General features: G+C 39.8%; 1 protein-coding gene across 1 annotated transcript; it reads right to left on the reverse strand.

Annotated features, from left to right (window-relative positions):
• Window positions 1–7,080: 7,080 nt before the first annotated feature.
• On the reverse strand, window positions 7,081–18,568 carry LOC140234059 (cholesterol 24-hydroxylase-like). Its single transcript, XM_072314139.1, has 13 exons — window positions 18,247–18,568; window positions 17,374–17,454; window positions 15,794–15,875; window positions 14,775–14,935; window positions 12,208–12,346; window positions 11,754–11,867; window positions 11,408–11,642; window positions 11,177–11,249; window positions 10,718–10,802; window positions 9,950–10,060; window positions 9,434–9,528; window positions 8,795–8,867; window positions 7,081–7,327 (listed from the first exon to the last, which is right to left on the reverse strand). Exons 1-13 carry the CDS (start codon window positions 18,405–18,407, stop codon window positions 7,187–7,189), a joined length of 1,551 nt encoding a protein of 516 aa, XP_072170240.1. The 5' UTR covers window positions 18,408–18,568; the 3' UTR covers window positions 7,081–7,186.
• Window positions 18,569–27,200: the final 8,632 nt, after the last annotated feature.

A 27,200-nucleotide genomic window follows, 5' to 3' on the forward strand; every position in this document is an offset into this window, starting at 1 on the left:
TGTGTGTGTGTGTGTGTGTGTGTATGTATTGATCAATCGATATGGCTGTATATGACTGTTACTCGTTCTCTCATTTCTCGTCCTGTTACACTTCATTAAAGTCCGTGTTTCTGCGGTGAATGTAACTAGAAATCCCTCTGTTACTGGGTCGTTTCCCCTCCACTATTTCCTAGTTGTAAGAAGATCATATACGTGCGGAATAATGGGGAAATGTCAAAGCTGAAACATATTCGTGAGGGCTAAAAATTTATCTGTTACCAATTCGAATTTGCTTGCAATATATCGGAAAGCTCTACCAAAAAAAAAAAAAAATAATAATAAATTGTCTTGCTGACGTGATTTAACGCTATGAGCAAGTGATGAGTTATTTTTTCCATTTTTTTTAAATATTAGTTTAAAAGCGTAAAATGATAAAAATTTGACACCGACTTTTATTCCGGAGGCACAATCCCCGTTCAGTAGTGGGAGTGTGCAGGCAAAATCAATAACTCCATGAACAGTAAGTAATGTATGTCTGGTAAAATGTAAGCATGCCTTCACCTCTGTCATGCGGGTGCACATCTATGTGAGCATGATTGCGTGATCGTCATTTTTTCTCTCTTTTTAGTCACTGCGTTTGTTTTGCCTTTTGTTATTAGAAACACGTCGCTTTCAATGTACCAGCTACGTCGCAGCGTACTAAAATTTCAATATTTCCCGAGTATTTTCTACCATGATTGACTACAATAGTTTTGTGTGCATATATTTCAGACAGTCATCGTTGCTTGCTGAGGAAACTAGAACACAAAATACTCAGTCATGCTAATGAATATTTATGTAAGCTGTCTTCAACTTAAAATTAATGTCTGGCGACCTTTTTTTTGGGGGGGGGGTTGGTTTTGAGGTGCAGGGTCACGAATACATTTGTAAACAAAAATGAGAGGATTTTCCATGTATCGTATTTATCCTAGGTACTGTATCATGTCTGAATGGAGGAACTGTCATACATGAAGCATCGCAAGTAACCTGTCAGTGCCCCTCAAATTTCACAGGAGGACTTTGTCAGTGTAAGTATCATGAAGTAATCCTTGACTTTATGAGAAAACAGAAAGTGTGCTTACCATTCAGTACAAAACAAACAATTTCTATTGTAAGCCTATTATAGACGTGTTCACACAAAAGGCAATAATTCCGAACGTTATCAACGTTCACTGAAATATCTAAAGAAATGAAACTACTGTATTTTCTATGCTGATTTCTTCTTTGTCATATAGACCATGAGTTGCAAATCTCCAAACAGGAACCATTTACCATCGACATAGCACACAACGCAACGGACATTAACTTCCTGGTTCGAGAACTATACTTCCAGGTCAAACTGTCTGCATTGGAACCGAGTGGGTCTGAGGTACTCATTAGTAAGTGCAACTCTATGTATTTTTATTTGATTTCTTTAATAGTAAATGATGATAATAATAATAGTGATAATAATGATAATAATAATAATAATAATAATAAAAATAAAAATAATATATACATATATACTCTATAGGCCTATTGACACTTGTTCAATCAATAGAACTTCCACACATACGCACACACACACACACACACACATATATATATATATATATATATATATGTGTGTGTGTGTGTGTGTGTGTGTGTGTATCATACATTACGTTTCTGCAAAGAACGATGACGCTCTTTTCTCATACACTATCTCTAGTCATTTACAAATGAATGCTTATTAAATTACCAGTAAAGAAGAAATAGTGTAGATGAATGGTCAGTCCATTTAGGAATAGTGAATTTAAAATAATCATTTCATGGATTGCTCATGAATGAAATATGCACAATGGGAATCCCAAATATAACGCAACTAAGTTATTGGTAGTTTCGGGGTTAATACTTCCCTTATATCTAAAAAAAAAAAAAATACTCTTACTTGTACTTGAAAACTAGAGAGCCCTAGGAATCATGTTTCCTGCTGATAAAATTCTTCCGCATCCAAATTATTTTATTTGAGGCACGAGTGTCATGATTTGAAAGCTGCAACCAAATCTAGGGAATGAGATGCTATTTTCAGAGAAAATCACGGATGAGGGTTACTTCGAACGCAATTTCACATCGTCATGTATTTTCATATTTTTTCATGTTGTAAAAAAAAAAAAAAGCAGCGGACAAAACATGCAAAACATGGTAAATACATCGTGTTCGTTAAAAACAGCAAAGTAAAATTTGTATGAAAAAGCAAACCCCAATTTCTTATACAATAAAAGCAATACTGTTTTTTTTTTCTTCACCTGGACACCTGTCCCATGCCAACATAATGCGAAAGTTGTTACTACGTTCCTTTTTGGGGGTGATTTCTCAGAACTACGTCTTAGCTTTTAACAAGGTATTGTTATTATTGTCATCTCCTACCTGTAATTCTGATATTGTACAAACAACGGAATTTTATTTTTTATTTTGCAGCAATTTGCGCTAACCAAAAATCAAATCTTCACACCATGTACAAATATGACAACCACTCTGGAATGAACGTTGGATATTCAATATCGAATATCTCGTGTTCAACGACCACATACCTCCCCATGTCGATCGGTTTCTCTGATGGGCTGTACGAGGCGAGGGTGGCGGGTGAGCAGGCATTGCTTCAATGGAAAGACCCAAATCCGCTCCCACTTGAGAGAATGCAGCTCATGTCTGAGTTTCCATTCCCAACCTACTGGCTGTACGACACTCGTCAGTGATAATAGTGGTAATGATTAATGTAAGATCCCATATGTAAATACGCTTTATGTAAATGGCACAGAATCAATTAACACTGGCCTTTAAAAACGCGTGTTGAGATTGATTCGAGGAAGGGAAAACAGCTTGCAACGAACGTACAAATAATTTGTTAAATGTATTTTTGGGAAGTCAAGAACCGTTTATAACATAATAACATCATTTATAGTTATAGGAGGTATAAAGATGTAGACTTGGTTACTATCATACATACTGGAGGGCGGAGGCACAAGTGAGATTAGCCTGACCTACATCGATAATTCTAATAAGGCTTTTTTGATCACGACATTGTCGTCCCTTCGCTTTTTACTTGTTACATCTTTTCGAGGGAGAAATATTATTCGTCTGTTTGTGGTAATAATACCCCCAATTCGAGACCTTTTTTTACGGAAAGGAATAGAAAACATGCTCTGCAGGTAAATACTTCCAAGGATAATGCCAGTATATTCATTGTTCGATATTGTCGATGGTATATCTGTGTTTTCCCTCAAGTAGCAATGCTGTATTCAAGTGTCATGGACTGCATGAGAGAATGTGTCACATAATGGGCCCTATCGGTTGTAGCGTCACTTAACATGGATTTGGGGTAATTTGGGGCATTAAGATTACAGCAGGTGTCTACATGCGTTCTGAACAGTAATTGGTTCTGATTTTGGACTATGTCCTGGCTAAAATGTAGTGCCTTCGATATTGTTTTTCTTTATATACTGTACTGAAATTTGAAAAACTTTCAAAATTGGACGAGACATTCTTCCCAAGCATTCTTCCCATGTCTCCCATGAAGCAAGAACTTGTTGTTCCAGAAATACTTCAAATTGAACATCACCACACGCGTTTATAAAGGCTCGCCACAAAACATCTATCTTGGGTGGCCCGTTCGTTCCACCACAATCACCAAATTTCAGTCATTGGTGGCCCGAAAGAAAGATATAAAGAATATCACAAAATTTATAATCATTTAATGAAACATTGATAGGATAAAATAATTCATGATATTCATGCAAAAATTGTCAGGTATGATAAAGTGCTCCAAATACCACAAACTCAGTGTGACTAAGACGTAAGAAAGGAAATCATAAAGAAGTGGAATAATACGAAAAAAAAAACTTATGAAATTGAAAACAAGACGTGAATATTGGCAAGTATGATAAAGCGCCTTGAAGACCACATTCTGTGATTAAGTTTACTATCAAGTCTACTACCATATTCATTTTCAAATCTATATTCAAATTTGGCCGTGAAATTTGGTAGTAAGGAAAAACAGTTTTTCAGAATTTTCCCGCTGGTCGCGGCAGCTAAATAGCTATCAGGCACGGAGCCGAAAGTTATCCTCCAATATTCTCAATGAGAAAAGCAATGTAGACACTCAATATATGTTGGTGACCCGATTGGGCCAACAAAACATTTCTTTTTCGGAAAAAAAGAAGTGGTGGCGCGACATCTTTCAGGTGGCCCCGGGCCACCGGGATTCAGGCCCTGCACACACACACACACACACACACTTGTGTGTGTGTATATATATATATATATATATATATATATATATATATACAACCTAAACTTTGTTTAACTGATGATCCTTGAGTTTTTAGGGGTTTTTTTTTGTCATTCCGCTTCATTTGAAACAATGAAATTAGCGTGTTATGGGGGGGGGGGGGGGCTATACAGATTGTTGCGATTTTGGGGTGGACATTTTTGGTTTCTAGGCAAAGTTTGTTGCCTAGAAATATCTTTGTGCCAAAGCTTGCAGAGTTGACGTCTGTGATCATCAACACTAAGGCACATGCCACTTGTCTGGTACACCGAAATAATGCTGTCAAATCTGAAAACATCAATTAAGACACTTCAAGACTTATGAGTAAAAGTGTTTGTAAATAAATTTATTCTGAAATAGATATCAATTCGCCTATTATACAAGTTCATGTTTCGATTTGAAAAAAACAAAACAAGATTGTCATTGAAATATCAGGAAATGATTTGTTTAAGCAGAATATTTCAGTAAATCTAATTCAATAGGCCTACATATACATTTCTATCACTCAACTCATAACCAATTGGTGGGGGCGCTGTGGCAAAGTGGATAAGACTCCCGACTCCCGAACGGAGGACCGTGAGTTCGAATCCCGCCCAGTGCTTACATCCTTGGACAAGATGTTTTTACCTACAATGTCCCTCTCGACCCAGGTGTATAAATGGGTACCTGGCAACGCTAGGGTAATAATACTAAAAGCAGGGCCCTCTGGTAGAGCAGTGGCAACACTGAAGAGGCTACCCTGGGTAAATAAGACCTTATTATTGTTATTATTATTATTATAACAAAATATGAACACTTCTTACCTAAAGAAATTGAGTTGACGAGAGATAGCACATGTACCCTGAGATAGCCTTTCTACAAGTCTACTCTCGTTGTATGTCATAATAATAATCAATTTCTAATGTAATGAGAATATGTGCTGTTTAAAGCATAAAGTTCATATATTATGTATGTCTGTCAGGAGCAAAGTTGATAACAGCATAAGAGAAAGTGACAGGCGATGCAATGTAGCATTCTGCGATATTTCAATCCTTGTAATTACCATAATGTTTAATGGACATGAGTGTTTTATGGAACTCAGAGTTTACTTCGTTATATTCATGTAAGCTTGCCAAGATTGATTCTCCTAGTCAAAGCTATCAGTGAGGCTGCAAGCCTTATGTATGTCTAATATCAAAATGTATCATTCTAGTATGAAGTAACACAATGTTATTACTCCGCACAGTCTACCTCTATATTCTATGTGCCACTTGTGATAAACTGTTTAATACTAGTAAACAATAAAATCACCTATTATTCAATTATCTTTGTATGGCTGCTTTATTCCTTCAATCTGTACAAGCAGCTAAGTTATGATGATTATCACAACATGTAACACGATCAGGATGCGAAGATAGACGGCGAGAGTTATAGTGTGATTTGTTTCAATCAAAATTTATGAGTTGATTTATGTACTTACTCACTTCAAGTAGCATGGCATGAGATAGAGATGTAGTGACCATGTTTTGTATATGTGCCACTGTTTAGACGACGTTAAAGACATGAGCAAAGTCTTGGTCATGCACTTGCGTTTTGGTCATCCAGTTTTCGTTCATATGTTTTTATGGTGCTGGTGTGCTATTATACTGTTATTGTTTTTAGTTTTGTTTTTCCATTTCTATAATTTTACTCGTAAATATGAGAACATGTTTTTTGGTCCTCCGGTGTCTTTTCTTTTCACTGCAAAAAATTAATTTCTCTTCAAGATTTCAAGAACTCGACACTTTTTTTTTTAAAACGTAATGTATATTGCTTATATTTTGACATTCAAACACCATGTTAAAGGGACTGTACAGTACTGGTTGAGGTGGGGATTCATGTTTTGAACATTCCTAAGTGAGATAATGAAAAGCCTCTATGAAATTTGAAAGAGCATGTAATTTTAAGAAGGATTCAACGTTTATTTGATGAAAATTGGTTTTCAAATGGCTGAGATATCCAAAAAAGTGTTAATAATAAAAGGCGACATGCCACAACTTTATTAGGATCTCTTTGTTTCACCTCGTTTTTGGATATCTCAGCCATTTCAAAACCGATTTTCATCGAATAAACTTTTGATACCCCTTAGAACTGCATGCTCTTTGACATCTCATAGAGTGGTTTCTGAATATCTCGCAAAATGTTAAAAGCTAAATCCTCACCTTGACCAGAACTGTACACACCCTTTAATGCCGACCGAATGAACATTGTCACTCTTCATGTAATGTTTACACTGTTTTCTTTTGACGGTTTGTTGTGTCATGTCCTGCTTTCTAAATTCGTTGTACATTGTATCGCGCTTCTCTACAGTAGAGACCTTGTAGAGATAGTAACCTTTTCATATTTTTCTTCTCTTCTTTGTGGTGTCGAGTTATCAGTCCGAAGGATCACTTTACATCAAGCCTTCAGCTTTCATTGTTTATTTCCATAACTATCTTTATCATAATGATACCAATCGCAGTGGTTTATATACTATCAATGAAATCAAAGTTGACTATCATCCAAACATCTACAGTGTACGTGATAAATTTCATTAACATCTTGGTACTACGCACATGTACAAATATTCCAGCAAGGCCACTCTTAAAGTTAAGTATGTCAGATTTGGCATCACGTTTTCGAACGTTGCCACGCAAAGTCAAATAGATTGAATGCTCCGAATCATCGTGAAACTAATTGCATGGTTTCTTTAATAGCTGACACAGATGCAGAGTTAACTAACCTGTTAATAGGAGTACATAATAACCTGCATAGATCCTTCACACTTTTGGTTTACAAGCAAGAAGCCACATTCAGCTGTACAGTAGGCTCGCTTTACCTTCAGTGTATATGTCTTACAGGCCAATCAGAGCTGGTCTTTCATCAGGCCCTTACGGTGACGTAATTCTTACACTTGTCCAAAGGCTTGGAGGTGAGCTGGTCTATGATGGTAGTCCTCTGTCCCTGCTCTAGGCGGAACTCAAACCTCTGAAGCAGTTTACTGAGGAGGACGCGTGCTTCGATCTGATATAGAAAGTTAAAAGAAACATTGTGATTGGGTAAACGCGCAACGCATGAACTCGGAGAGGCCTTAAATCTTTTGATGATAGCTTGTACCAACATGTTGTTATCACCATAGTCTCTCCAGAATTGTAGTAAGAAGTGGAACTCCCACTCTCTCTAATCCTGGCTATCATAACTTCTCCGTACTGAGATGTGTGCAGAAGATGATGGCTTGTGACCCGTTTCTTGCCAATTTCTGTCAGCTATCTGTTCACCAATGTCTGCAAGGTTCTGCGGACTCTCTCTTCTATTCGGCTTCATAATTCTGGGCTAAGCAAGGACTATAAAAGCAGTATAAACTATGCTATCTTTGACCTTAATTGGTATATTCAGTTCAATTCAATTAAAATTTTAGATTCAGTGTTGGACAAAACATACTCCTTTTGTAACAAAATAATGCAGACGATTCATATACAGGATGAACATAACATGCAGCGAAACACTTTAGCGCAACATTGTAATTTATCATCAAAGTGAACACTTTGTAATGTACGAAAAATGATGGATGGGCCCACTGAAAGGACGATGCTTGTAAAATGTGGACCCCTCTGCAGTCTAAGAAAAATAGGTTCAACCTTACACCTTTAACAGTCTCACACTGGGAGCACCTTTCCGGGTGCAACTTTGCACCTTTCAGATCAGAAAGGTACAAAGTTGCACCCGTACATAAGGTTGGACCTATTTTTCTAAGTGTGAGAACAAAGATCAGCACCAAAAAAAAGTTCGTAACCCCACTGAAGAAAAGACTGATATAACAAATTAGACTACAGAAGAGAAAAGTAGATCCAACGGAGACAGCTTATACCTTCGGAAGTATGCCCAGAAAGTGCAACGTGAAAGGGGATAGGAAAATAGAGAAATGAACTAAAGAGAGACAAAGACTAGACAAGAGCGGTGATAGCTGCACTCGAGCAATAGTAGCAATGAAATAATAGGGAAATGTAGATTTTGCTGGAGAACAATAATAGGTCTACAGGCTAATTCGATTCTGTGGCATCTGTGGCATCATAAGATTGTACAAGAAAGAAAAGAAACACGTCAAATTCTTTTTAATCGCGTACATCGAAGGATCAATTCTACTATCGTTATTCAGGGAATTCCAAAAATCATAAATAACCGTGATCTGACCTAAAATAAAAACTTTTTGTCATTATTGTTGTTGCCCATACTCGATATGCACAGTATGAAGGAAAATGACAGCAATACCTTCATAGCTAATTTCAAACCTGTTTACAAAGTAAAGTTCACCACGGGTGACACTAAATATACAATGTATACAATAGGGTGATATTGGGAAAAGCTTGCAATGCACATTTATCTACTCTCGTACTTTTTCCGAGAGTCTATGACAATAATTTTAACAATATGGAAAGCAGGTGGCATTGGTGTGAACTTGTGACCTATACAGCACACCAAATTGTGACTTACGAGAGCAAACTGTTGACCAATGCAAGAACGCTGACCCAGAGAAAATGGGAAGTACGCGTACATGCGTCGTCGCCTGTACAGGACATAAATGAAAAACATGAACATCACAGCTTTAGACAGATTCTTCTTTTTTTCTAAGATTACAATACAAATAATATTGTGTGCAACAGCTTGTATTTATGTATGTGAACACACCTCTCCATCGTAGTGGTAGCATTCCTGTGAATAGAATACCTTATTGTATAGGGGGATTGGTCCAGTGGGAATAAATCAGTGATAAGCGATAGGAGTGGCCTTTATGAAAATCTTTACACAGCTAAGACAGGTTTCCTCTCCATACCTTGCTAAGTCGGATGTATCAACACTCCCAATTTCATAAATATGCCAGTTTCCATCACACTTACAGGCTATTGGAGAAGTTTACTCCTCTTTTTCGATTTTCTTTTTTCCGAAAATGAGGAAATACATACCTCACGTATTTATAATGGTCCCCTGACAAGAACATTGTTCATGAGGTCTTGAAAAGTTCTTCGTAGATCATGATTATTATATTCCACTATGATATACCTTTATTTGCCAAAGCTATCAGAAGAGGATGTAAAACCACCCGCCGTTTCAAACAGGACACCGAGTACTTACATTCCTTCCTCGTCCGATGTATCAAAACGTTCAGGATTGAAGAGCAGGGGATCGTCGAAATACTCCTCCATTCGTGACATGACACTCGACAGAACCTATACCAAAGCAAAAAAAAAAAAAAAAAAAAAATTGTCCGTCTTGCATTATCAAACAGATAGTGTATGTGCATTTTTTTTTTGGGGGGGGGGTGACGATATGCGAATATTGTACACACACACACACACACACACACCCTTATACATCTTATGTAAATAAGACGAATATATACATACATCATTGTATATTTAAATGGAACAGCGTACAGTGTATGGATATGCATGTATACACATTTCGTATATCACATCTAGTTACAATACCATACGTGATATAGGTACATGCAAATAGAATAAAACAGACAAAACAAAATCATTACGATCAACGAAATTCTTGGAAATCCACCAAATGCATGTCTGGCCTTGCGATATCAAAAGTTGTGCAACAACATCGACAATAACGACAAGAAGAGACCAAACTTACTGAGACGCTGGTGCCGGTGGGGATGGTGAAGTGTTTGTATTGAATGGGACGAGCGGTCTTTCTAGTGGTACCTCCAACAGGTGGGTATAGTCGAAGTGTCTCCTTGAGAACCTGAATGTTTGCATTTGAAGTATATACCCTGATAATATGGTGTGCTCTTTGAACACACACACACCCCAAATCGAATTTGTCTCTACCCATGTCCGCCGCCTGATGTTGCAGTAAAACATCTTCAGCACATTTGCTGAATTCAGTATAACAAAACCATTATTTCCCTTTAATCAACTTAATTTCAGTTTATTAAGTCTTATTCATGGTTATCTAAAATTTGACATTTGATGCTACCTTCCATTCCTGTATACCATACCGTTCAATATTTCATCAGAGCTTGATTTGATTTGTGAACAAATCTATTTAGCCATAGATCTGGATATAATCATATACATATATAATCATAATCCCATCATATATATATAATCATATATATATATATATATATATATATATATATATATATATATATATATAATTCTATATACATATGTATATATATATATATATATATATATATAATCATATGCTAGTACCGTATGATCATATCATATATATATATATATATATATATATATATATATATACGTATATGCACTTGCCCACGCCATTGTATTCTGCAATGTGTTTCTTTTTTCACTAATGTTACCTTGTACTCTCTCAATGATATCGTTTTCAATAATAATGATTTCATAAGTTCTGGATTTCATAACCTACCTTCATCATATACTCTAATTTGGCCAAATCGTCGTATTGTACAGTGGGTTTCTGTCCAAGCACATCGTCTACTTCTGCACGCAGCCTGCATATGAATAATGATGAGAGATGTATGGCACTTATCAGTAACCTTTGGGCTTTACACTCCAAAATAATTATTATAACAAAAAGTGTGCCTACCCCCCCCCCCGCATAAACACATACATTTGTATAATTAAAAAGTGGGGGAATCGAAAGAACAAACGCTTGCGAATTCTGTCACCAATACGGTGCGCAAGGAAATTCATATCGTCCTGTAAAATGTGTACACAAGTTAGTGTGAAAGAGTCTTGTCGTTCAATCCACTTGAATTTGGTTTTAATACAGAATGCCTTAACCGTTGAACGGCTATGACAGGAAAAAATGTTTTGCATATTGAAATAGTTTCAAAAGTTCAAGTCACAGTCAGATGAACCTTACTTCTTAGCAATATTTGGATGCCTCCCGAGCTGCTGTATGGTGAAGGCAAGAAGATTGCTTGTAGTCTCTTGACCTAAAATGTGAATGGAAGAGATAAAATAATAACAATTCATATGGGAAGCAACCACATCAAAGCAAAGACCAAATAATATTACCCATTGTGTAAATTAATCATAAAGACTTTTGATTATCTGAGCCACGTAGTTTTATAAAATATGATTCAATACGCACCTGCGATGAAGAGAGTGACGAATTCATCCAGCAGATTTTCCATTTTGAAGTCTTCACTCGACGTCAGGTCATTTGAAGCCGTCAGGATCATAGTGAGAATATCCATGGGTACTCGCTCTCCCTGCTTGCGGGCACTCATGCGTTCCTCTACGCACTTCATCCCCGTTTCCCGCACCAGATTGATGCAGGATATGACTCTCTTACGGAGATTACGTGCTTTGCTCCTCACGTCATACTAAATCATAAATGATATAAGTGAAATAACGGAAACAGGAACGATGTCAAGAGTGTCTGGATGGTCTACACAATTTGACTATAATCAATGATATGAACAGAAACTACTTACATCCACAAAAGGACTGTCGAAGAGTTGTTGCATGCCGTGAAGCACAGTTGTAATTGCTGAGGGAAAGGGACAATCTGGATCAGTTATTGCATTCGTGTTGAGGCTGAAGCCAACCTGTAAGAGGGAATGCAAAGTACATCAATAGTCGATCTGAATTTTTGCTTTGCAAAATGTTAGTAAAAATCATCCACCATTCTTACAAGTTAACAACATGAAATCTAAAATATCGCTTTAAGAATGCAATGTGTTTGAGCATGTCACAGCAAACATGAAGAAACAACATGAAACAACATGAAGAAACAAACATGAAGAAACAACAGTAAGGAAACATTATGAAACAACCATAATTCAATTTCAATATAGTGAAAAAGAAAGATTAAGATGCAAGAGGAGCAGAAGTTACTCAGTATGTATACAAACTCATGTCTCGACTCCATTTGAATCTCCACCCTACCTTGGCGATGACGTCAAGCGTTACGTTGTTGAGTTCGTCCAGCATAGCGACTTCTGTCTTACCGTCTGCCCTCTCCAGTAGTTTTTGACACAGTACATCGGCACTATCGTTGAATTGCTCCATCATTCCGATCAGATACCTGGTGGAAAGTAAAGCCTGTAGGTATACGTGGGTCTCGTTTGATTGAATAATACACATCTGAACAAAATGGGATATGTACTGACTGATATTGTTGCAGTTGTAAGAAACTACAATTATCGGTTTGCTCGTAAATTCGCCTGTTATAGTGGTCTATCTCTTGCTGTAGTTTGACGGATAGTATCCAGGGATCAATGATCTAACCCACCTGAGAGAGTCGATATGAACCTATCTGACTATGGAGTGTCGAGGGTCATGCCAACTTTTCGTTATTTTTTTTTTAATTTTTCGCCAAACTGCAATGCTCTATTTCGTTAAAATCACATTCCAGTTGACATGATGGCTGAAATATGCATTGACTGAAATTAAGTCCTGGCGTTAATTTAAAGCGAATTAGGCAATATTATAGTTATTCCTCTCTCCTCCGTCACGTCATCCCTCTTCCGTCACGTCACCCCTCTTCCGTCACGTCATCCCTCCTTCGTCAAGTCATCCCTCCTTTGTCAAGTCATCCCTCCTTCGTCAAGTCATCCCTCCTTTGTCAAGCCATCCCTCCTTCGTCAAGCCATCCCTCCTTCGTCAAGCCATCCCTCCTTTGTCAAGCCATCCCTCCTTTGTCAATCCATCCCTCCTTCGTCAAGCCATCCCTCCTTCGTCAAGTCATCCCTCCTTTGTCAAGCCATCCCTCCTTTGTCAAGCCATCCCTCCTTTGTCAATCCATCCCTCCTTTGTCAAGTCATCCCTCCTTTGTCAAGCCATCCCTCCTTCGTCAAGCCATCCCTCCTTTGTCAAGCCATCCCTCCTTTGTCAAGCCATCCCTCCTTCGTCAAGTCATCCCTCCTTCGTCAAGCCATCCCTCCTTTGTCAAGCCATCCCTCCTTTGTCAATCCATCCCTCCTTTGTCAAGTCATCCCTCCTTTGTCAAGCCATCCCTCCTTCGTCAAGCCATCCCTCCTTTGTCAAGCCATCCCTCCTTTGTCAAGTCATCCCTCCTTCGTCAAGTCATCCCTCCTTTGTCAATCCATCCCTCCTTTGTCAATCCATCCCTCCTTCGTCAAGCCATCCCTCCTTCGTCAAGTCATCCCTCCTTTGTCAAGCCATCCCTCCTTTGTCAAGCCATCCCTCCTTTGTCAATCCATCCCTCCTTTGTCAAGTCATCCCTCCTTTGTCAAGTCATCCCTCCTTTGTCAAGCCATCCCTCCTTTGTCAAGCCATCCCTCCTTTGTCAATCCATCCCTCCTTTGTCAAGTCATCCCTCCTTTGTCAATCCATCCCTCCTTTGTCAATCCATCCCTCCTTCGTCAAGCCATCCCTCCTTCGTCAAGTCATCCCTCCTTTGTCAAGCCATCCCTCCTTTGTCAAGCCATCCCTCCTTTGTCAATCCATCCCTCCTTTGTCAAGTCATCCCTCCTTTGTCAAGCCATCCCTCCTTCGTCAAGCCATCCCTCCTTTGTCAAGCCATCCCTCCTTTGTCAAGTCATCCCTCCTTCGTCAAGTCATCCCTCCTTTGTCAATCCATCCCTCCTTTGTCAATCCATCCCTCCTTCGTCAAGCCATCCCTCCTTCGTCAAGTCATCCCTCCTTTGTCAAGCCATCCCTCCTTTGTCAAGCCATCCCTCCTTTGTCAATCCATCCCTCCTTTGTCAAGTCATCCCTCCTTTGTCAAGCCATCCCTCCTTCGTCAAGCCATCCCTCCTTTGTCAAGCCATCCCTCCTTTGTCAAGCCATCCCTCCTTCGTCAAGTCATCCCTCCTTCGTCAAGCCATCCCTCCTTTGTCAAGCCATCCCTCCTTTGTCAATCCATCCCTCCTTTGTCAAGTCATCCCTCCTTTGTCAAGCCATCCCTCCTTCGTCAAGCCATCCCTCCTTTGTCAAGCCATCCCTCCTTTGTCAAGCCATCCCTCCTTTGTCAAGTCATCCCTCCTTCGTCAAGTCATCCCTCCTTTGTCAAGCCATCCCTCCTTCGTCAAGCCATCCCTCCTTTGTCAAGTCATCCCTCCTTTGTCAAGCCATCCCTCCTTCGTCAAGCCATCCCTCCTTTGTCAAGCCATCCCTCCTTTGTCAAGCCATCCCTCCTTTGTCAAGTCATCCCTCCTTCGTCAAGTCATCCCTCCTTCGTCAAGCCATCCCTCCTTTGTCAAGCCATCCCTCCTTCGTCAAGTCAACCCTCCTTCGTCAAGTCATCCCTCCTTCGTCAAGCCATCCCTCCTTTGTCAAGCCATCCCTCCTTCGTCAAGTCATCCCTCCTTTGTATATTTACTATGTTGAGAATGTTGAAAATGGAGAGGAAGCTAAAAAGCAGAGCTTGTTCTATGCATTCCCCTCATAAAATCGTTCCTACTCCATCAGGTCGTCTTCTGTATTCCATGCCATGTTTGATATTCGTAGAAAAAAAAAGAAGGTATGCTGTTATTTCTCCTCATACTCACTTGCGCCTGAACGCTGGATTTATGATGGCTCTTCTGTGAAACCACTTTTCATGGTCGATTTCAGACACCAGTCCATGTCCCATGAAGCGTGTTCCAAACAATTTCTGGAAAGCCTTGTATATCTCAAACGGCTTAGTATGGTGACTGTCGAGTAGGAGTTCCTATCGGAAGCGGTAGAGAGAGAAGGGTGTTATTTTTATCATCATTATGTAAAGTTCTTCAAACAGTTGCTGCGAAAGAAATCAAAGTGAAACACACACACACATACACTGATACACATGTACGTAACATTGAAGAGATAACATCGTACGGTATCAAGACTGCTTGAATGCCAAGTAATTGTTTCATATCGCACATTACATACATCATCATAATAAAAAAAAAAGAGAGATCATCTCCTGTTGCCCATCTAAAGTACAGGTTATGTAATTACGTTCTGAATGCTTCATATAGATAATCGAGGAGACGAATCTTCTCTCGGCGTCAGGAGACTGCGATACCTCATATAGGTTGTTGTTGTTGTTGTTGTTTATATATTAACAGGTGCATACATCAGCGCAATCCAAACTCGTCCTGCCTATTTAGCGTTATCTATTGAGAACGATGAATATTACAAGAAGATCAAGTATCAACAAGAACAACACAACACCAACAAATCCACTGCAATGACGCTCATTAGAACCTGATGTCCAACGTTTGTGCTACATGTTACAGACTGTTATTTCTAGCAATCAGTAACGAATTGTCTTACTTATGAATATGATAATACAAGTTGAAGCAGGAGATCTGTAAATTCAAAGGAGTCATCTTTAAACATCAAAAATATCATAGCGGAACACCGTTTGCGTGTTAAAAAGAAATAAACCGACATCATTATTTAAGACATATCAGTGGCAAAAGATCATCTTTGCAAGTGATTCTTGTTTTTTTTTTGTGTTTTTTTTTTTAGATTTTTCAAAAGTACTTATTCTTCTGTTTTCAAGAGTCTGATTTTGAATTGCAGTCACTCTCAATCTTGCCTTCACAATATCCTTCGAGCATGCCAAGACATGCGGCATCCAAAGAAATCGCACCCAGAAGACAGGTCCATGGGTTTGAACCCTGTATCGCAAAACAACAAAAATACGAAGAGTTATCTTTCCATGAGTAACTTCTGTTTGCAACGTTGGTTGATTGTATTGAATACAAAAATGAGGGAACTACCTCGAAGGACTCAAGTGAGAAAATACACTGGACAGCAAGAGAAAGTACCCACTTCTGTCAAAGGCCGCACAAAAAATTCACCCCCTAGAAATATACAATTTTTGTACACAGGTGTGCTACAATGCCCCTTATTTATCACATGCACATAAGCAAGTGGATGTCTTCATAACAAAGAAGAACTTGACATGTACAGCATCTTGGTCATTTAATCAAAAGTCCCACACAACAGCACTTTCCACCATGCAAAAATGGCCACTGAATGGATAACATTTTTAAACAACCAATATGTCAAAGTGAACACCTGTTTCGTCAAAATGATGTTAATGAGTGTATTCTGTATTTAGAGATGCTATCCTTCCTGATTATGCTAATTCTCATAATAAAATCAGTTAGCTCTTTAGACTGGACTTTACTGTACGCTGGTCTAAGCAAGCTTCCATCAGGAAAATTAAGCCACGTCTTATTAGGCTTGTAAGGCTCATTCTGTTACATTTTGTGACTTTTGATTTAGTGACCAATTTGCTGTGCATGTCATTTTTTTTCTTTGTAATAAAGATAATCACTTGCTATTGGGTATGTGATTACTAATGAATATTGCAGCATACCTGTGTACAAAAATTGTTTACTTCTAGGTGGTGAATTTTTGTTTGCAGCCTTTGACAGAAGTGGGTACTTTCTTTTGCTGTCCAGTATATAAGTAAATGCACATGACTGTATATTATTCCTAAATAAAGTGAATTCCTTGATAAGTTCAATTATTTTCGACAGCACGTTTTCTCCATTACAGCGCTCTACAGCTAGGATATTACAAAGTATTGGAAGTGACACATACTTTCATCCATAATCAAAACAGTACATCAGATGTTTCAAATACAATTTCTACAGGGCTTACGTAATAATTCATTATATATATATATATATATATATATATATAGAGAGAGAGAGAGAGAGAGAGAGAGAAGGGGTCCCGATCATGAATGCTCTTATCTTCTCGCACTGTATATATATATATATAATCATATACATGTGATCTTACAACCTTATGGTGTCTAACAACAAACGGACCGTTAGTTTTCAGATACGATTTAATGTAAAATGACAAACAGTGAAGACTCTACTCGCATACGCCAGCCTTACAGCAATTCGGACGTATACTTTAGTTACAATTATTACTGTGAACTCATGATGAAGACCACAAGCCCTCCGTCTGCAATGTATGCACGTTTAAAACTGCCGAACCTCGTCAATTACAACATTATCATTAGAACTGCACCCCTGGCATACATAGACTTTGATACGCTTTCCTTGTGCTACTTCTGACTCTCTATATTCCTTTTTATATCATTTGGACATTGGCATGCTGTTAAAAGTATATCACAGGACTAGGTTCACTCACAACAGGTGTATGTTCTGGCCGTTACATAATGACAGTTTCTCCTTCCCTGAAACAAGATCGATGATGTTTCCAAATACAAAGCTGACGGGAAAGAGAGGTAAACGAAAGACAAATCAAGAGATTCAGTGAACATGGTGTTAATCAGGAAGGAAATACGAATGAGTAAGAATGTATTTTACAAACGAAAACTCGAGGATGAAAATAAAGTCATTATACATGTAAACATTAAGAACTAAATGAAGAAACATAAGGAGAAAACGAGTGACATCTCCATATCATTTCCTCTTACTGGAAGTGGCCCATATCATTGTACATGTTACTGTCATCAGGATCGGAGGTTACGAGTTTACCAGGCCATTATCGTTGCTAACCGAATATATACGCTGACGAAGAAAACAAAATGTTAATGTCCATTGTCGATGCCATGCAGGCAAGCATGCACTCCGCTGTTCAACATGGTAAAACATTCAAGAGTTGTCTCTGATTATTTGTACATGGCAAGACATCTAGTCTTCTGTAGCCTTCCTACATTATATTCCTCCCACTTTCACTCTCAGACTATACAACAACAACAGCAGCAACAAGAATTCACATCCATACAATAAACTACATGTTGGTCTTTGCCGTAAACTCTAGATGTAATGAGAATGGGCCAAGCCAAAATCGCCGTCTTCGTGTTGTCATACGTAGCTACGAGCCTGTTCATGCATTCCCAATTTCGGACACGAACACACATTAACACAATACGCATCCCTACAGCAAAATCCAAAGGCTTCTATGTATGCATAATGGTAATATATATCTCACGCATTGGGTTGGAATAGGAATATGCAGTTGTGATCGAGTGAAGATTGAGCAATGACTGTACTTCACCTCTTCCTCTTGGGACCTGGGAAGCCTTTGAACCGACGTTCCACACGGAGCACTAGCGCTGAAAACACGAGAAAAGCTACAAGCAAGAGACCCATGATCATCAGAACAGCATACCCGAGAATTGTCAGGAAAAGGCTCGCACTTACAGGCCAGAGAGACATATTGAATCAGATGTCAGTTTAGACGAATATGAATCAAACGGAGTAATGATATGACCTACATTAGGCTGAAAGTTATGAGCCGAAGAGCGCTGTATAATACCCTTTTCGTGAAAGCGTGATTTTTGATAGTCTGAGGAAAGCCAGTATTCTTGCTGGGTGACCGAAATGGAGTCTGGGTATTATGTATAGGACAAGAACGTGCGACGGGATTGTGCGGCAAGGAGACGGCGGTCAGAGTCCATTCCTGACAATCAATTTTTTTTTTTTTTTTTGTCGACTTGCACCTAGTTGCAGCACGCTCGCTTCATGCAAAAATGACCTTTATTCACATTTGTTTGAGTAGAGCGAAATACGATTACTGAGTTTTCATATCTCATTGATACGAATAGTACGTGCGTTTTTGTGTGCTATATAAAAATGAGATTGTGAGACGTAATTACCTTCACCTGAGATACTGTCCTTGCAAAATAAATTGCATTGACATACATCTTAAGTGTGACAGTCAGTAAGAACTCAGCCCATCAGAATGGCTGAAATGATGAAATCATGAATGGATATAATGGACCAGCACTTTGCCAATAGGTCTACCAGTGGGAATAAGAATTCTGCTGAATACTAGTATCCAAACGCAATGTATGTCTTTTTCTTGTTATAATGGATGGTGAAATTTCTTTTTGCAGGAGGCTGACTGGGAAGTTGACAGTGTTAAAGGGTGTGTACTGCAGCTCTGGTTGAGGTGAGGATTTAGCTTTTAACGTTTTGCGAGATATTCAGAAACCACTCTATGAGATGTCAAAGAGCATGCAATTCTAAGGGGCATCAAAAGTTTATTTGATGAAAATCGGTTTTGAAATGGCTGAGATATCCAAAACAGAGTGAAACAAAGAGATCCTAATAAAAGGTGTGTCCTGGTCGCCTTTTATTATTATCACTTTTTTTTTTTTGGATATCTCAGCCATTTGAAAACCAATTTTCATCTAATAAATGCTGAATCCTTCTTAAAATTACATGCTCTTTCATATTTCGTAAGAGGTTTCTCATTATCTCACTTAGGAATGTTAAAAACATGAATCCCCACCTCAACCAGTACTGTACAGTTCCTTTGATGTTTGTTTCATCCAAATTTATTTCAGTGCGTTGACCATGTTGACGGTTCGCTCTCGCGAGTAAGAATCAATTAAAGATTGCTTCTGCTAAAGCCTAAATTCCATTTTGCTCACATCTGATTTCACACAAACCAAGGAAAGAACATAATCTATTAAGACTATGCTTTATAGATTTATGGATGTGCTTTCTAATTGCATATTAGCAAAACTACCATGCAGGGGTCCAAAGTTTGACAACCATGCTGCTAGTCTTACGAATTTTTCAGGTATTACACACGAGAAGATGGTGCACATGCCTTGCCTAAATTCACTCTTAGTATTTATGCAGAGATTTTTTTTTTTCAAAACGAGCGTTTTCATTTGATTTAACTCCAGAGCTGCATTAATCCCTATGACGTCTTGATAATCAAAATTTTCACAAAGTTTCGTCGTAGCTTATAATAGACATGACAAGTATGTTATTCATTATGCTTTTAGGCCCTATGCTTGTTATTTTTACATGCCCCAAGTTTTGTGACAGGAGATTACACACTAAAATAGTCTCAACTGGTTGAGGCTCAACTGGTTGAGATATTTTGAATCCAAAGGTTGTAATAAAGGTATAGGCCTATAGTGTTTGATATTCGCCTTTGAATAGACCACACCGAACTTAGACAATGAGGTCAAATAAAAGGGGAGATATACACCCTACCCCTGGGTTGTGACACACTCTTGTCTACTAGACCCCTTAGGCAGTGGCGTAACTACGGGGGGGGGGCATGGGGGGGGGGGGCACGTGCCCCCCCCCCCCATCCGCTGGTAAAAAAAAAGAAAAAAAGAAAAAAAAACTACCAAAATGGTAATTCAATTAAGGGTTAGTAAACTGCTTTTGAAATCGACATGAAAGGGTGATCAAGCAAAAAGATATTTTTCTAAGATTTTTTTAACCATACAATAATGAGGTACTTATAGTGAAACATTGTTCAAAAAGCCCGGAGACGACAAAAGATTGTGATTCAGCTTGATTCCTGGTTGGTATTTTGAATATAAGCAGGATGTGCGCAGTGTACTCAGAACATCGGAACGGCAAAAAGAGTCGCTGCAATGTTGCGCAATGTGATGTAGGTTGTACACATTTGCTATCAAAGCTAGATCACTGATTTTGCAGTGTTGCTTTACATACTCGTCTGTATTAAAATGCCTTGCATTGCCAATAATAAGACTTGACCTTGGCTATTTCCTAACTTTTCCATCTACAATGTATGTGAAACACACACACTCACATTAAGCAATTAGGGGATGCTCTATATAAAGTGCAGATTTTGGACATCCTTCTCCCGCTTGGTCACTTCGACGCCCCCTCGCTGGTCATACCTCCCCCAATCATGAACATAAACCGACACCCTTGACTACCAGTGGCGGATCAAGGGGACGCACCGGGCGCCCCCTCCCTCCAAAGCGAAAAAAAAAAAAAATATATATATATATATATATACATGATATTGTAGCTACAAACGACAGTGTTTGGACTGTAAAATGTCAATATTTTCAAGCTCGCTCGCTTCGCTCGCTCGCATTTAACCGTTATATGCCATTCTCCTGATGTTACTGCCAGTATTAATGCCAGCAGTTGCGCCCGGTGCGCCCCGCCCCTGAATTTCCAAAGCGAAAAAATATAGCTAAAAACCGGCAGTTTGGGGACTGTAAAATGTCAACATTTTCAAGCTCGCTCGCTCCACTCGCTCACATTTAATCCTTATGCCATTCTCCTGATGTTACTGCCAGCAATTGCCAGCAGTTGCGCCCGGTGCGCCCCCTCCCCTTAATTTCCAAACCGAAAAAATGTAGCTACAAACGACAGTTTTGGGACTGTAAAATGTCAAAATTTTCAAGCTCGCTCACTTCGCTCGCTCGCATTTAATCGTTATGCCATTCTCCTGATGTTGCTGCCAGTATTAATGCCAGCAGTTGCGCCCGGTGCGCCCCCTCCCCTTAATTTCCAAAGCGAAAAAATATAGCTACAAACGGCAGTTTTGGGACCGTAAAATGTCAACATTTTCAAGCTCGCTCGCTTCGCTCGCTCGCATTTAATCGTTATGCCATTCTTCTGATGTTGCTGTCAGTAATTGCCAGCAGTTGCGCCCGGTGCGCCCCCTCCCCTTAATTTCCAAAGCGAAAAAATATAGCTACAAACGGCAGTTTGGGGACTGTAAAATGTCAAAATGTTCAAGCTCGCTCGCTTCGCTCGCTCGCATTTAATCGTTATGCCATTCTCCTGATGTTACTGCCAGCAACTGCCACCAGTTGCGCCCGGTGCAACCCCCTTAATTTCAAAAGCAAACAAATATATATATATATATATATATATATATATATATAGCTAAAAACGGCAGTTTGGGGACTGTAAAATGTCAAATTTTGAAGCTCGCTCGCTCCGCTCGCTCGCATTTAATTGTACCGTTATGCAATTCTGATGTTGCTGCCATGAGGTGCCCCCCCCCCCAATGTCTTGACCCACGGTACGCCACTGCCCTTAGGTAAAGCAGGGAGGTGAGAGTCACCTCCCTGGGTAAAGTCAGGGTAAATCAAACTCTGTACGTTATTGATAAACCATATTATATTCCACATACTAAGTATCTTGCTATAGGATTGGTCAAGAGCTGATCACGTGATAAAGCCTAGTTGAGGCTGGGCTCGGCCGCGGCTCGACCGCGGCTCGGCCCAGCCCCGCACTGTTCGTTTTTCCGAATTTCATTTTCGGATGAACAAATCTTCGGAATAACGAACCTTCGGAATAACGGCACAAAGTTCGGATTAGCGAACCCTTTTTCATTTTCGGATTAACAAACCTCTAGGTACAGGTAATTTGCGTGTTTCGGATTAACGAACCTTCGGAATATCGAACCTTCGGAATAACGAACAGCACCCATTTAAACAGGAACGCTGTGTTTCAACAAAGCAAGAAGGTTCAAGAGAATGGAGTCACAGCCGTCTTATTTCCTTTGCTAGATGTTCGATTTGAAAATTTGAAGCATGTGCCAAACAGGATCTGCCACACGGATAGGAAGACAATAAATTGACTCGTGTCTCATTGCATAATCACCAGCCACTTCTAAGGAAGGTAATTATGTCTTTGTGATGGTAATTACTTTTCGCTATCCCTTCTTATAAAAGGTATAGGTGGTACAGACACGAAGATGTGCGAATAGAAATTGCGCAAAAAAAAATCTGAAAAAAAAATGAAAATTACTCGACTGGTCATATCCGGGCACTAATCTGATATATCTATCAATAAAGAATTATACTTGAAGATTATTCCATATTAGTTTTATTTGTGGAAATTAAGTGGAAAAGTGATAAAACCGGCTTTCCATGACGGTACAGTTTTTTACATTTTCACATGATACAACTCTGATTTACACTTTTGCACAAATTTCTGGACGGGATTGACTTTTGTTTTACATGCTTTATCATTAAGTGAAATTTCATTTCTTTTAATAGATAAATAAGCAAAATATGGCCGACATTATAACGTTCAAAATGAATCTTCAGATTGCTCAGCATGACGGCGGCGTCGAACATCGATCATCCAAGGCACAATGCACCTGTTGAATTCTTTTGTACATCAACAGAAAACTGACAACTGTTTGAATAATTACAACCAGTTGGAACCCCTCCCGTGCACACGCGGAGCTTTTGCATTTTTAGAATTTAAATAGAACGATCTGATGCATTGCAGTTCTGTGGAATGTTACGAAAAATTGTCAGTCCCTAAATGTGCCGAGTCTAAATCTGTGGGTAGGAACCGAGCGCGGGAGGGGGGGGGGATAAAGAGGATGAGGGAACTTTTGAATATATTTGAATTCAAGTGACAGATAAAAACATGCTTTTTGATGAAATATTCTGAAATTTGCCAATCCCCCCAAGTTTGCTAAGTGTATGATTGGGGAAAGGTGGGGAAGGTGTGGGAGTGTGGGAGGGGGTATCCCCCTCCCACAAGACGGAGATTTTGCATTTCAGAATTGAAATTCAACAATATACACTCCGTTGAGTGGAATATTTGGACAGTTTTCTATCAAAAACAAAACAAAAACAAAACAAAACAAGAAAATTTTCTTCATTTCGAGAATATTGGGAACAAAATGACATGTTTGCTCCCTTGTCCTCCGGGATTGATGCCCGTGCATACGAGGGAGCTTTTGCATTTTTAGAATTCAAATAAAAATAGCTCATATCTAGAAATTTTTGATGGAATTTGAGAAGCTGTCAATCCCCCAAGACTTTTAATGTATGAATAATATGAAGGGAAATCAAGAGGGGAAGGGGTTACTTGAAAGGAAATAAAGATCTCCTCCCACCCGACGTAACTTTTGCATCTGCATGGGGCACACTTTTGATGAAACATTGTAGGGCCTAAATCTGTCAATCTAAAGGTGTGTTAAGTCCATTGAAAATAGATCGAACGGTGAAGGGCGTCTGAAGGGGTATCCCACCCCCCCCCCCCCCGACAGAGATTTTGCATATTTAGAATTGAAATTCAGCAACGTAGTGCACACTTTGGGTGAAAAATTTGGATAGTTTTTTTTTATCAAAAAAGCTAGAGAATCTTTTCATATCGGGAATTATGGGGAGGCAAAATGATATGTTTGCCCCTCAAGTATTTTTATGGGGGCAATTAACTTCTTTTTTTTTTCTATCAAAATCTATCTATCGCCGCCGGTGAGCTGAGGATGAGGTTCGCACTTTGGCTCGCATTCTCAATTTGGATTGGTCAGAAGTAATGTGCTGTACATTATTAAAGACCTATACATTATTGTAGTACACACACACTTACATATATTCCGTACCGTACGGGTGTACAATACAACGGCGTAAATCCATACTGAGGAGCGGGGGGGGGGGGGGGAGGGGGGGGGGATGATCGGCGATAGTCACCATCACCACGATTACAAGCCCATAACCGAACCGGCGCAGCCTTGAGGGGGACGGGGGGAGGAGAAGCTTGGTAAACCCCCCCCCCCCCCCCCACACACACACACACACACACTTTACAGGGATCGGATGTCTCACTCTTTTGTATGAAATATAAAGTGGGAGGAGAGTGATATATTTCTGACAAACTGTTACAAGCGAGCTTGAAAATTGTGACATTTTACAGTCCCAAAACTGCAGTTTGTGACTGTATTTTGTCCGCTTTGGAAATTAAGGGGGGGGGGCACCGGGTGAAACTGCTGGCAATTACTACTGACAGCAACATCAAGAGAATGGCATAACAATTAAATGCGAGCGAGCGAAGCGAGCGAGCTTGAAATTTTGACATTTTACAGTAAAAAAAAAAAAACCTGCCGTTTTGGGCTGTATGTTTTTCGCTTTGGAAATTAAGCGTTAAGGGGGCGCACAGGGCGCAACTGCTGGCAGTTCTTACTGGCAGCAACATCAGGAGAATGGCATAACGATTAAATGCGAGCGAGCGAAGCGAGTGAGCTTGAAAATTTTGACATTTTACAGTCCCAAAACTGCCGTTTGTAGCTTTATTTTTAGCTTTGGAAATTAAGGGGTAGCACCGGGCAAAAACTGGTGGCAATTACTGGCAGCAACATCATGAGAATGGCATAATGATTAAATGCGAGTGTGCGAAGCGAGCGAGCTTGACATCTTACAGTCCCCAAAACTGCCATTTGTAGTTATATTTTTCGCTTTGGAAATTAAAGGGGACGCACCGGGCACAACTGCTGTCAATCACTGGCAGCAACATCAGGAGAATGCCATAGCGATTAAATGCGAGCAAGCGGAGCAAGCGAGCCTTAAAATTTTGACATTTTGCAATCCCAGACAATGTCGTTTGTGGCTGTATTTTGTCGCTTTGGAAATTAAGGCGGAGCATCGGGCGAAAACTGCTGGCAATTACTGGCAGCAACATCAGGAGAATGGCATAATGATTAAATGCGAGCGAGCGAAGCGAGCGAGCTTCAAAACTTTGACTTATTACAGTCCCCCAAATTGTCGTTTGTGGCTGTATTTTGTCGCTTTGGAAATTAAGGCGGAGCATCGGGCGAAAACTGCTGGCAATTACTGGCAGCAACATCAGGAGAATGGCATAATGATTAAATGCGAGCGAGCGAAGCGAGCGAGCTTCAAAATTTTTGACTTATTACAGTCCCAAAAGTGCCGCTTGTAGCTTTATTTTTAGCTTTGGAAATTAAGGGGGCGCACAGGGCGCAACTGCTGGCAGTTCGTACTGGCAGCAACATCAGGAGAATGGCATAACGATTAAATGCGAGCGAGCGAAGCGAGTGAGCTTGAAAATTTTGACATTTTACAGTCCCCCAAATTGTCGTTTGTGGCTGTATTTTGTCGCTTTGGAAATTAAGGCGGAGCATCGGGCGAAAACTGCTGGCAATTACTGGCAGCAACATCAGGAGAATGGCATAATGATTAAATGCGAGCGAGCGAAGCGAGCGAGCTTCAAAACTTTGACTTATTACAGTCCCCAAACTGCCGTTTGTAGCTATATTTTTCGCTTTGGAAATTAAGGGGGGAGCACCGGGCGAAAACTGCTGGCAATAACTGGCAGCAACATCAGAAGAATAGCATAATGATTAAATGCGAGCGAGCGAAGCGAGCGAGCTTCAAAATTTTGACTTATTACAGTCCCAAAACTGCCGTTTGTAGCTATATTTTTCGCTTTGGAAATTAAGGGGGGGGGGGGAGCACCGGGCGAAAACTGCTGGCAATAACTGGCAGCAACATCAGGAGAATGGCATAATGATTAAATGCGAGTGAGTGAAGCGAGCTTCAAAATTTTGACATCTTACAGTCCCAAAACTGCCGTTTGTAGCTATGTTTTTCGCTGTGGAGAATAAGGGGGGAGCACCGGGCGAAAACTGCTGGCAATTAATGGCAGCAACATCAGGAGAATGGCATAATGATTGAGCGAGTGAGCGGAGCGAGCGAGCTTCAAATTTTTTGACTTATTACAGTCCCAAAACTGCCGTTTGTAGCTTTATTTTTAGCTTTGGAAATTAAGGGGGGGGGGCACCGGGTGAAACTGCTGGCAATTACTGACAGCAACATCAAGAGAATGGCATAACAATAAAATGCGAGCGAGCGAAGCGAGCGAGCTTGAAAATTTTGGCATTTTACAGTAAAAAAAACTGCCGTTTTGGGCTGTATTTTTTCGCTTTATATTAACAGAGGCGCACAGGGCGCAACTGCTGGCAGTTCGTACTGGCAGCAACATCAGGAGAATGGCATAACGATTAAATGCGAGCGAGCGAAGCGAGTCTTAAAATTTTGACATTTTACAGTCCCCCAAACTGTCGTTTGTGGCTGTATTTTGTCGCTTTGGAAATTAAGGGGGAGCACCGGGCGAAAACTGCTGGCAATTACTGGCAGCAACATCAGGAGAATCATATGGCATAATGATTAGATGCGAGCGAGCGAAGCGAGCGAGCTTCAAAACTTTGACTTATTACAGTCCCAAAACTGCCGTTTGTAGCTACATTTTTCGCTTTGGAAATTAAGGGGGGAGCACCGGGCGAAAACTGCTGGCAATAACTGGCAGCAACATCAGGAGAATGGCATAATGATTAAATGCGAGCGAGCTTTGACTTATTACAGTCCCAAAACTGCCGTTTGTAGCTATATTTTTCGCTTTGGAAATTAAGGGGGGAGCACCGGGCGAAAACTGCTGGCAATAACTGGCAGC

The sequence above is a fragment of the Diadema setosum genome, chromosome 10 (assembly GCF_964275005.1).
Source record: "Diadema setosum chromosome 10, eeDiaSeto1, whole genome shotgun sequence".
Classification (NCBI taxonomy): Eukaryota; Metazoa; Echinodermata; class Echinoidea; order Diadematoida; family Diadematidae; genus Diadema; species Diadema setosum.

What these genes read in the sequence shown, in the direction of transcription:
- LOC140234059 (XM_072314139.1), bottom strand. Translation starts at nt 18,407, where the DNA reads ATGTCTCTCTGGCCTGTAAGTGCGAGCCTTTTCCTGACAATTCTCGGG. An exon ending in CGCTTGACGTCATCGCCAAG is followed by an intron (nt 11,868 to 12,207) that starts GTAGGGTGGAGA and finishes TCCCTCTTACAG; the next exon opens with GTTGGCTTCAGCCTCAACAC. An exon ending in CCACCGGCACCAGCGTCTCA is followed by an intron (nt 9,529 to 9,949) that starts GTAAGTTTGGTC and finishes GCTTTGGTATAG; the next exon opens with GTTCTGTCGAGTGTCATGTC.